This window comes from Crinia signifera, chromosome 11, assembly GCF_055691185.1.
Source record: "Crinia signifera chromosome 11, ASM5569118v1, whole genome shotgun sequence".
NCBI lineage: Eukaryota > Metazoa > Chordata > Amphibia > Anura > Myobatrachidae > Crinia > Crinia signifera.
In genome coordinates this window covers 77,016,618-77,029,360 of record NC_139227.1, presented here as the reverse complement: position 1 = coordinate 77,029,360, position 12,743 = coordinate 77,016,618, and the positions used below count along the sequence as shown (strand labels likewise).

The following is a 12,743-nucleotide window of genomic DNA, read 5'->3' as shown; positions in this document are numbered from 1 at the left end:
TGAGTAATTCACCGATCCACGTGTTTTTCTACTGCTGATTTTTTTCCAACAGTTGAAAAAAATGCCACTTTCATTTAATACACACTTTAATTTAATTTAATAGGGCGAAAATAAATTTGACTGAAAATTTGGTGGGAATCATTGGCACATATTGAATACCCCTCTAAGCCTTAATAGAGATGACAGCCTATACAGTATCCTTCCCATGTACATAACAATATTGCCGTTGATGGCTCTTACCTGGGCATGGAATATAGAGAGTGATTTTGCAGAGTGCAGAGGTATCAATACTCGGACAAGGAACTGCTTGTGTTCAGATTTTAGAGGTAAAGCAAAACCATTGATGATACTGTGAAATGAAAAAGAATCGAAGCATCAGTTTGTGTTATGAAGGCGTAACTGGTGAGGTGCATGTATTATCACATATACACTGTAGATAAACCAATGCACATATACAAGAGAAAGTCCTGTGAATCTGAGATATTTTCTAATTGAAATTGGTCAAAATGTTTGCCCTGAATAACCAAAAAGAGACTGTTTAGATCAGGAAAGGGAATCCAAAGGTGTGACCTAACATCATTAGGTAACAGTGAATTCTAAGTACCCCCAATAGGTCATGGTTTACTACACAGGTGAATTCATTTATTCTGCTGAATTAACTCACCCGTTTCCACAGACAGTAATCTAGAACACTGTTGGAGGTACTTTGGGGACTAAGGTAGAATACCCCTGGTATAGTCCAATAAACTTTAGCTTCCTGAGTGCCAAGAATATCAATGGCAATAAACAGGAGTGGTACAAATAAAGAACATACACATCTACTTCTTACTAGAAATATTGCAGACTTGTATATTTTTTCTTCACTCCATTCTGCCTACCACAACATGAGTCATCCTGAAGACTGTTGGGTACTGATGTATATACCAGTGTCTGCCACTAGATCATGACCCAATTATTGCATTGTGAGATAATGGTCACAAATAAGAATTAAATGATTTGCCAAGAAAGCAAAACAAATGATAACGTATTTATTTTACCTATCTTTGTTTGAGGTTTATTAGCATAGGGATGTTTTTGGATTAGCTAGTCAAAATAACAATGGGGGTGATTCTAGTTCACTCGCTATTTAGCGAGTTCGACCCTGTCCCGATGTTTTGGGCACTGCACAGGCGAGTGGTTTATTATGTGTATGTGCAGTTCCCCTTTGCAAATGGCTTTGGCCACTTGCATAGTTCCCGAGCCATTCGCAAGCATTGGGGCGGACCGGGGATGGACAAAGGTGGTGACAAGGATCGCCCATGGGAACGCCCAAATTTATTTTCCACGAACTTCTATTTGCGAAGGTAGGATAAATCATTTGATGGTCAGCAACTGCCAAACGATTTATCCTGCAACTGGAGGCATGCGGGGAACTGGCGACGGCAGGGGGCGGGCATTTGGATGGGTGGCGTCTCAGATACTCGGTAGGCTGTGATCTTCGCAGCTTACTAAGCTTACAGCCCCAATGTTTTGTGAATATAATATAAAGCGCAACAGAATATGCTGCGCTATATAAGAAACTGTATATAAATAATAATATATAATATTCCCATGACTTAGTATACAGCAGTGTGTATTTAGCTAGATCATAATCTTTCCGCAAATATCTAACTAAAGAGATTATTTCTAGAGTTTGTGCACAAATGAGCAGAAAATTGTAGGTTGATCGGATTCCATCCCCGAACCTGCTGTGCCTGTAAGAATGACGGACACAGCAGGCACAGGCTATTGCAGGTCACAGGATTATAGCTCAGTTGAAGTGTTTCTGAAAGGGAGTTGTTTAATGATTTAGCAATATATGGAATATTCTTGCCCCTTTGCATTCCTCACTTGCCTAATGCCTATCTAACGAGACTTTAGGGGGCGATTCACTATGGCTCAGATGAGGCCAAATTTGTCCCAGTTCCGATAGTGGGGGGGGGGGGGGTCTGCGTATGTGCGTATATGCGTTCCCCTGGAACACAGGTAGACCGATACCTGCCGGGGGTGGGTGGCTAATGTCACATGACATCAGCGGCCACTCCCTCTTTGGCGGACACCGGTGGAAATAAAAGTCAGATCAGACATCATTCAATGGTCGGCGACCATCGAAGGATTTCTCTTCCCTTTGGGTTGTGTTCGAGTACATTATTATTATTTACAGTTTCGTATATATAGCCCCTAGGGATTCGGCGGCAGGGGAACGTTCGGCCAGGCGGCGTTTCAGGACTTGCATTGCTGAATCAGGCCCTTAGTGTGATATTTTGTTCTATTTAAAGTCCTATTATTTTAGACTAAGGGGTAAATTTATTAAGATGGGAGTTCTATTGAAGATGGAATGTTACCCATAGCAACAATTTAGATTCTACTTCTTATTTATTTAGCAACATCTTAAAGGAATTAGATACCATCTGATTGGTTGCCATGGGTGACATCCCATCTTCCATAGAACTCACATCTTAGTACATTTACCCCTGAGTGGGGACTGAACTGGATCTGTACTTGATCGCTGCATTACCTTTCTAGATTATTAAATCTTATTAGCTATGGTGGGATATTTAATTCTAATAACACTCTCAATCCATAATTCTATTCCATATCATTGGCTTAATTCAGTGCTTCCCAAACTTGGTCCTCAAGGTTTTAAGCATAGCCATACTTGGCCACAGGTGACTGTGTCTCAGTCAATTTGATTTGACTCTATGTTGAGCCATCACTGGAATGTTGGGGTGGCTTGAGGACCGTATTTGGGAACCTCTGCCTTTCTTGTTTTTAATGCACAATAATCTTATTTACTATTTTATAAATAAATAAATGTTTGTTTATTTCTATAGATTGTAAGCTTCTGAGCAGGGCCCTTCTACCTCTATGTCGGTTTGTTTCTACCCAGTTTGTTTAATCACTGTGTTTTCCAATTGTAAACCGCAATGGAATATGCTGCACTATATAAGAAACTGTAAAATAAATACTAAATATGTACATGGATTCTTTAATGGAACCTTTAACAAGTTAATGGGGATTGGCCTACTTTTCACAATTTCTAATAACCTTTTGCCTAGTACCTGTGCATAGGTGTTCATTATTAATGCAACAATATGATTAGAAAATAGAACCTTAAATATGGAGTGAGCGACCCCAGACTCCAGACCACACACAATCATTCCCTTTGAAGAAGCCAATGTAGGGTAAAGTGAAGAAATGCGCTAGTGATCTGCCTGTTATGGAGCCAGATAGGCCATTCACAGTGGAGCACGCCCTCCCCTGCACACCATGTGTCACCAGCCTATATAAATGACTGATCAGAAGCAGTGGAAAGAGCTAAGGGACCTGTATGCTTTGCCCTCACTATGCTACAGAATTACAGGGAGGAGTTGAGCATAGTGTCTACTTAACACTTTGTGTGCCAACATTGCTGTGAGAGATCCTCAAACTATCCACTAAAAATGCTAGTGCCGCTCACATTGAACTGAATTGACTTGGCTGTATTTGTATTTATTTATAATAAAAGAACAGTCGCTGTGGATGGCGCTGGCATTTTTAGCGGATATGTTGAGGATCTCTCACAGCATCGTTGGCACTCAAAGGGTTAAAGACTCCCATGGCAATTATTCAAGACACCAATTATTGGTGATGGTGTCTGCTAACTCTTGATTGCTATACGAAAAGTGGATACACAAAAGTATTATTATTGCCTTCACGTGGAACTATTCTTTTATATCAAGGATACTTTGGCTGATCAGAATTGATTTAATGGTCTGTGATGGAAATCTGCTCTGGAGGCCATTCATCATTTCCGGATTATCCAAGAGTCCTATTGATTAAACGATATGTGACTTTATTGTTGGTCTTTGCAGATTTCTCTTTTTCTTGTATGTATTTATATATTAGTCTATAGTGTGATTATTGCTGTTACAGGTATTAATAGATTTTCAAATATAGTATATATTGCTGTTGCATAATGATCGTGCTCCTTTCTGAAAGTTATGTGCAGGCTGTTTGCTTCTGTGGAGGGTTTCAGAGACTAAGGGCGGGATTCTCTAAAATCCGCAGCCCTCTTCGCCCGGCATCGCATTTCCAATGACCGCATATTCTCTAAAATATGCGGTCATTAACGCAAGGGACAGCTCTTGCGGTAAGAGCTGTCCCTTGCGATGCGGCGCCGTTGCTGGACTTCCGGGTCTACGACCCGGAAGTCCGTCTGCACATGCGCAGACTGACGCGCCGGCCGCAGGGCATGCTGGGAGGGATCCGTGACGGATCCCTCACACACCGCTGCGGTAAGAAGCCCATAGGCTTCTGCAGGGAACCGCCTTTTGCTGGCGATTCCCTCCGCAGCGGTGACACTGCGGAGGGAGGTTAGAGAATACAGAAATGCGGTAAAAACCCAGATAACGGGGTTTTTACCGCATTTCTGTAATAGAGAATCTCGCCCTAAATTAGGAGCTGCATTTTAATTATGCCACTTTCACACCTCGGACCTGGGTTATTGCTGGGTTGCTGACGTATGGACTTGGGTTTGAGGTGCGGTGTAAAAGCACCACTGCTTATAACCCGGGTCGTTCAACCCGTCAATTTGACCTGGGTGATAAGAAGAGTTAAACTGGGTTTAGTGTGGAAGCGCCGGAAGCGTCCAACCCGGCTTAGCGATGTGAAAGGGGTATAAGAGGTAATTCTTTTTGGTAATATTTTTTTCTATTTGGGCCTGAAATTTACAAGCAAACTTAAGTCCCATACACACTTTCTGAGCAGTATTGTTCACAATATTGTCCAATGTGTACACTTAATCTTGTTAACGACCCCCTCCCTTGTCCTGCTTGTTCAGACAAGGGAGGTTCTCATTAACGGCGGCCATGCTGCAGCTGACTATCAAGCACATCGTCTAGTTTGTACCCACTACTACATGCTCCCACAAGTTAAGCCCCATACACTCTAGACAATATTGGTCACAATATCGTTCAGAAACGGCTTTCTGAGTGAGATTGTGGACAATATTGCCTACTTTGTATGCTCCTTGTCCTTAACGTTGCACACTCACGCACGTCGTTAATGAATCCCTCCCTTGTACAAGCACGTCCGGACAATGGAGGCCATTGTTAACGACTGCGATGCCTGCATTATTTAGTGTGTATGGGCCTTTACTTGCCGATCTGAGTCATGCCCGGAAAACTATGGTATGCATTGGCATGCAGACGTGAACGATATATCATACAGTCACACAATATTTTGTTTAGTGTGTAAATAAAAAATTATTTTGTACAGACAGTACAAAAGTCAAATGCTGTGGATGGCTGCTAAATTGTCCAGCAAGGAAGGTACCTCCAAAATACAATATTGTAACAAGGGCCTTTTCATTTATAACTAGAAAGACAATGTGTAATTGTCAGTGGTGGTTTTTACCTATGGGCTGCAAGGTTGCAGCCCCCCCAGGTAAAATCCGCCACTGTAGTGAAGCCAGATGCAGTCTGTGAGACTGCTCTGTCTTCAATGTGACTGGCAGTGACTTCCTATTGGAAGTCCGACCTGCCAGTCACTCAAGGCAGTCCCCTTGGGAGGGGTTCCCTCCCTCCGGGATGCCTCTCTGTGCACAAATGCACGGCAGCCCCCAAAATGGGTTCCGCGCATGCACAGTACCACGGATCATACTGCGCATGCGCCGGACGCGGGAACCAGATTAAGCCTCCAGTGGCTGCTGCAAAGGCATTCCATGGATGCTTGGGCCAGCACATGCGCAGTATGCATGAACCTACTGCGTATGCGCTGGCCCCATGCAGAGGTGGTGGCAGTGGAAGGGGAGGCAGCGGGGGGGGGGGGCATTGCAGTAGCCCCCTCCTCCAAAACAGTAAGAGCAGCCACTGGTAATTGTCATGGTGTGGCGGAGGAGGTGGAGGGGATTCTGAACTCTGAGGGGGTGTGAGCTGCTCCAAGTTCAGGTGCCCTACAGTATCTGCTGTAAGTTGACCTATGGATTGGAGTGTGTGTTGAAGCACTATACCAGTGGATGTATTTTATCTGACCAGCTTCATGTGAATTGTGATGTTGGTATATAAAGTTAAAGTTACTACAAATACAAAACACTTATGCCATTAAGAGTCGAAAATACATTGTGTGTGTACCAGGGCTTCTTAATAATTAAAGGGAAAATTTCTGCTAGCGGTTCCTGGCAGAGGTCAGGGACGATGTTCAACAACAGAGACTTGACTCTGAAAAGCATCTTCCATGTAGCGTATAACAATAAATAATGAATAGTAGTAGAATGCATTTATTCAGCTATTTAAAAGTGAAAAAAAATGGTTTGATGCTAAAATCCCAACTAATAGCCCACAGTTCTCGATCAAATGCTCTACTGCACAGAGGCAGAACTCTGGGAATCAATGGAGTCATCTGCCGCCGGGCTCCTGCTCCCAAGGGGGCACCTTTCCTCCCCTGCTCGTCTGAATCAATTAATTGAAAGCTGTCGATATCGCTTCTGTGGCTGACTCCACCTCCTAACATGGTTTTTGCAAGTGCCGCACCCTGTATTAGTACTTATGACCTTTCTTACTGGAGACAGACACCTTATTGATTAAGCTATTTGGGGGGCACCAATATTTATCATGCCTCCAGGCAACTGGGACGAACTTACGCCACTGGTACTGCATATAACATATAGACATAATGTAGGATTTTATTATAATTCTATGGTTAATTGAGGACATATATAGAATATACAGTAGGGCAAGTATACATAAGCATGATCAGTACATAGTATGTGGGAAGCATTAGCAAACTGATCAGATGGGTACAATTGCTGAGAAGCCAGTCATGCAAGCTGGAGGTAGGAACCGGTACCCATTTGCAAGCATGTGGGCTAAATTACAGATAATATAGAGTAACAGAGACCGCTTCTACACAACACTCACCATTGCCATTTTTTGGGAGGTCCCAAAATGGATCTTGGTCTGTTTCTTTCATTGGTAGACACCATCCAGCTACTACAGTCTCCAGCTGTGGTATACCTTGAGCATGTTTTTTATGGTATATGCTCTTCTGTCTACCATCACTAACAAATAACACTGCATAGCTGCTTTTCGTCAAGCACATCGAGACTGTGTAGTGTTTCGGGCCAGGCAGCCTGGAGCTTGTTCTGATGTGTGGCCATTAGGACTACGGTAGCAGCTCTCGCTAAAACTGTAGTATAAATGCACTGTTCACACCATGTCTTCTGCAGGGTCTGTGCATCTTTGAGGTTAACAAGTAAAACCGCGAAAGGATATAGTAATCAATGTATTGCCAAAGAACTCCAGAAACACTTCTGGGGAAACACGTTGGTAAAATTCCTTTCAGAGCCGTTGTCCCTGTTTATTATGTCAGGTGATACATTCAGCTGATATGATTGTATTATGTAATGTGACCAGGGACAATATTAGCACCAGGATTGCATTGTAAATGTGATAATTGTTAAATAATCCAGAGAGAGAGAAAGAAAGAAAGATAGATAGAAAGGAGAGAGAAGCCCATTTACACCTACAGTATGTCCCCCAAAACACCAGTTTTCAGGATCTAGCCACAAATATTAGGTATCCCACAAGTGTAAAAAGAAGGGGTTCTCATCAGGTACTTCCGATCCCTCCATTGTCGCTGGTAGGTGCATCTCTCATAGGTTTCTATGGCGGTTGCAATGCTGCCCTAGATAGCAATATTGGGAGTGCAATATTGGCCCCTGCTGCCATCACAACCTTCAGATTAATTTATTGTAGCCTATGGGCTACAGATCGCGGGATGTAGTTCTGGCAGGGATCCCCAGAAACCCGCACACGGAAATGTGCCCTGTGCTTGGTGGTCACAATGACCGTAGTTACGCAGAATCTTCAGTGGCCATCACAATACAGGGACAGGACCTTTAGGAGCATTTGTCCTTGTGGGTGCTACATACATTAGCTAATACATTCAGCTAATATGGCTGCATTATATAATGCGATCTCATACCTCCCAACTGTCACGATTTTAGAGGGACAGTCCCGATTTTCAGGTCCTGTCCCGCTGTCCCACCCGCGGCAGGCATTGTCCCGCTGCGGGGGGTGGCAGTTGGGAGACCCCCCAATCTAGTAGAATAGACGCTGTGCGCATGCGCACAGCGTCTATTCTCGTATGAAAAAGAGGTCGCGGCTAATTAGCATAAGCCGCGCCCTCATTTGCATCTACCCCCGCCCCCTTTTCGGGCGCTCGCGCGGCTTCGCCGTGCGAGTGTCCCTATTTCCTCCGGACAGAAGTTGGGAGGTATGCGATCTGGGCTCATTATTAGCACCCAGGATTGCGTTTTAAAAGTGCTAATTATTAAATGGTCCGCAAAGAGAGCGAGAGAGAGAAATAATTCTTTATTTCTCTCTCTCTTTGCGGACCATTTAACAATTATCACTTATCACTTATCACAGGGAGAGAGGGAGAAAGTAAGAAAAAAATAAAAGGAAAGAAAAAGGAAAGAGAAAGAAAAATGTAAGAAAATAAAGGAAAAGAATGAAAAAAGAAAGGAACAAAGCAAAAGAAAGCAAAATAAATAAAGTATAGGAAAGGGAAATCAAATAAAGAAAAAAAAGAAATAAGGAAGCAATCAAAAATAAAGAAAGAAATTGAAGAAAACAAAAGAAAAAGAAAAAGAGATAAAGAAAGCAAAAACAAAAAGAAACAATGAAAAAGAAAGATACAAAGAAATAAAGAAGGAAACAAAGAAGAAAGAGTGAAAAAGAAAGAAACAATAAAAAAGAAGGCAAAATAAATACAAAACCTGAAAAAAAAGAAACAAGAAAGAAAAAGACAAAAAGCACAGCAACAGATACAAAAAAGAAAGGGAAATATTGAAAAAAAGAAAGAAAGAAAGAAAGAAAAAGCAAAAAGAAAATCAAAGAAAGAAAAAAGAAATATAGAAAAATAGTTGGTTTCTATGGGGGATGAGATGTTGCCTTACTAATATCGAGAATGTAATTCCCTGTAGTTGTGGCAGGATTCTCCAGGAACCGTAAATGGCCCCGTTGCATTGCGGTCATGATAAATGCACACACGCAGAAGCCCTGGCAGTTCTCAGCACATACATGGACGGGTGTGTGAAGTTGCACCGATGGTGGAGAGTTCAGAACCACCGACACATTTGCATTGCCCACAGACTCTGAAAGTGAGCGTCTGAGGGCTTGTACTCTGTCACACGCTGGTGCATAAGGGGGAGGCAGAAATTAATAGACGCATATTATTAAGGCCAATAGCTAATAATGCATTTCTTCCCTAAAATACTGCGGTCCGGATGTAATAGCGTCCAAATTCAGAGGCTGTGCAGGATGCCGGCTGAACTCGCAAATTTTATTAAAGGGGCAATCATTTACAAGTAAAACCATGCCTTGTAAATGATTGCCCCTTTAAAAAAAAAAAAAAATCAGAGTTGGCCAACATCCTGCATGGTCGCTGAGCTCAGACTCTATTACAATTGGCCCTGAATGTGCATTAAAGAAGCAGGATAGATCAGTTGTTAAGCTTCACATTTTCTTAAATCCCACCTGGTTAATCCCCAACAAGGAATTGAACAAGACAAAGGAATTTTGTGCTAGATCATTGGGTCCCAACAGGGCTGGACTGGCCATCTGGCACTTCTGGCAAATGCCAGAAGGGCCGATGGCCTTGTGGGACGATCTTTTGTAAAGACTGCAGCAGTGTAGTAGCGCCGCTGATGCCTCAGTCTGTCCTGGGCTTCAAATGTGTGCTGCACCGCCCCCGCATCATTAGCATATGTACGCCATGACGCTGCAGTGGCATGACGTCAGCAGCTGCCGGACCCCGACTTTGACTGGCTGACGGACCGGCAGCAGATTTCAAGCAGGAAGCCGCCAGGACTCTGGCATTCAGCATGCGTACCTGCCACCGCCAGCACTCACAACTCCCTCAGCAGCCAGTCACTTGGTGCAGGGGGAGCACTACTACAGCACCCCCCCCCCCCAGCAGTGATCGGCTACACACAGCACTGCTGATCGGCTCCCTAACACAGCGCTGCTGATCTGCTCCCTTCCATATAGGCTCACACTCCAGTGAGTCCTCAGGTGGTGATCGGCTCTCTCCCCCTTCACTGATCATCTTCTCTGCCTGTGGAGATCTTTGAGCTGACACTGGGGCTGGCATAGCCACAGGCTTTACACCACACGGAGAGGCATGACTGTGGAATCACACCAGCACCCAGATCACAGCAGCTGCATCTAGCTCTCAGAGGCTGCTGAGGGTACATTCAGAGCTGCAAAGTATGTAAGCCAGGCAATCAATTTCCAGGTCAGTGTAACTAACCCCTTTCCCCACAATACTACTCCACATCTAACTAACCCCCCACTTTTTCAGCCCAGTAGTCCCCCACCACCCCAGTGTCAGCTGCTACCTTGCTCACTTTCCTCCCTAATCAGCCAATTACCCCATCCATCCCACTGCCCCCCCCCTCCACCTTAATCCCAGCCTGCACCAGTACAGTCACTGCCCCTCAGAGATATGTACCTGGCACTGTGGGGCCTTTGTACCTGGCACTGTGGGGCATTTGTACCTGGCACTGTGGGGCATATTTATATGGCACTGTGGGGTGTAAGGTGTGTTTCATAATGTGTAATGGGCATTACGGTGTGTTCCATAATGTGTAATGCCTTCATTTTGTGATACCATGCATTCTTTCCATGAGGCCACGCCCCTTTTCACTGCACGGCTTTGCCGAGCAAGGGTCCCACCTGCTGCGACTGGGCCTGTGTGCTCAAAATACCAGGGACGATTTCTGGTCCCAGTCCGGCCCTGGTTCCCAACCTGGGGTACTAGTACCCCTGGGGGTACCCTGCATACTGGTTGGGGGTACTTGAAAATAATATTGGTAATGGCGGAAGAAGTCTCCCATTGCCGTGGAGATTAACCGGTGTCACTTCCGGTTCCGTTTGCAGCGTCATCAGCGTCTATTCACGCTTTTGTCTGACAAGCAATCCATCTACTCCTTAATATAAGAACACGCATACTGTTAAACTTCCCCATCACTTGTAAGTACTGAAAGGAGGGGGTACTCATAAATGAAAAGCCTAATCAAGGGGTACAGGAGAGATAAAAGCTTGGGAACCACTGTGCAGCTAGATGCAAACTGAATACAAAAATGTCATCTGATTGTGTAAAACAATGTAACCAAAATGAGATTAAAAGGTCAATAAGGGACGGCTTACCCTCCTCTATGGGAGGTTGCATAGACTATTTCCTTCTGAAGTATTGAAGTTTTTGCCACATCTAAAGTCATGTACACATGGCTAATGGATAATTTTGACTAAGCAATTTTGGCTAGATGCACTGGAGATTTTGATTAAGTGATTTTGTCCAAGTAATGATAGTTTATGATCTAGTTAAAATTGCCTTACCTGCACAGTCTTTCTATGCTAGGCGATACTGACTTAGCTGGGCTGCGGGGAAACACTGAGATTTTGGCTACCCTTCTAGGCGACTTTGACTGTCTAGTGAAAATCACATGACAAAATCATGTGTAACCCCATTTAGTTTCCGAAAGATTGTAACTTATCACAATACCTTCCAGCTGCAAATTAGCAGGATAGTACTTTTGTAAATACAGATCCACCCATTGGCATAACTATAGCTCCCACGGTGGCTTGGAGGTGCTGGGTAAGTTTAGGTGCCGTGGGGTCTGCGGAAGCTATTGCCGCTAATGGGGCCACCGCTGCCGCCGAGACTTTTGCTGCCAGCTTGCCGGGACCAGCACAGCTTCCTGTCTGCAGTCCCTCACAAAATGGCCGCCCCCTCACAGCAGACTGTTATTAAGGATGCTAGAGGTTGGGCTTCCTACCTGCATTTTGTCTGGATCTGCAAATCTCTAAACAAGTCTAATGCTGGGTACACACCAGAACGATTTGGGCTCAATTCCCCCAATTTTGACGTATCTTAAATGTAACATGTAAAAGGAGCAGAATTTCACGTTTCCAATGCATTTTCAATCCGATGCACGTACCTGGCAGTCGTTGGGTCACTTTGGAGATTTTACCTGCTGCGCTAAAGATTCGTCATCTATATTGGATTGGGTATAGATTGTGTGCACATCGTATACTCCAATCCATTGTATGACCATCGTACTATTTCAAGGAAATAGTTTCATGATCGTTGCACGATCATGGTCATTCCGGTGGAACCCTACATACCCTACATTTAACAATGGTTAAATGGTCATTCATCTCAAACTATACTACGTGGAAGACACATTTGTGCACACAATGAAGCACTACATAGTCACAGATTCTGTACAGTAACACATTAAGGGCCTGATTCTGGTTCAATTGCAAAAACAGTTCTCTCTCTAATGGACAAAACCATGTGCACTGCAGGGGGGGGGGAGCTCATGTAAAATGTGCAGAGAGAGTTAGATTTAGATGCGTTATTTTGATTCTATGCAGAGTAAATACTGGCTGCTTTCTTTTTAACTGCATCAGTTTGAAGTAAAACCCCCCCACAAATCTAACACTCTCTGCACATGTTACATCTGCCCCCTTGCAGTGCACATGGTTTTTTCCATTAGAGAGAGAATTTGCTTTTGCAAGTGAACCAGAATCAGACTCTAAGTGTTGATAGTTGTGTGCATGTAACAAGGGCACAAGAAGGAGGGAATTCAATTCCATAACATCAGTGTGATGTGCTATACCAGGATATCATACTGCGCCCACCAGCATCACAAGTTATCTATATAGGTGATGTCA

General features: G+C 43.9%; 1 protein-coding gene across 4 annotated transcripts in view; it reads right to left on the bottom strand.

Annotated features, from left to right (window-relative positions):
- Positions 1–12,743, bottom strand: part of PPP2R5B (protein phosphatase 2 regulatory subunit B'beta) — a 78,490-nt gene that overhangs the window by 16,219 nt on the left and 49,528 nt on the right. For all 4 annotated transcript variants that reach the window (XM_083165125.1, XM_083165126.1, XM_083165127.1 and 1 more), the window contains exon 8: positions 241–349. In XM_083165125.1, the coding sequence (XP_083021251.1) occupies positions 241–349 (109 nt within the window). The remainder of the gene's footprint in view (positions 1–240; positions 350–12,743) is intronic.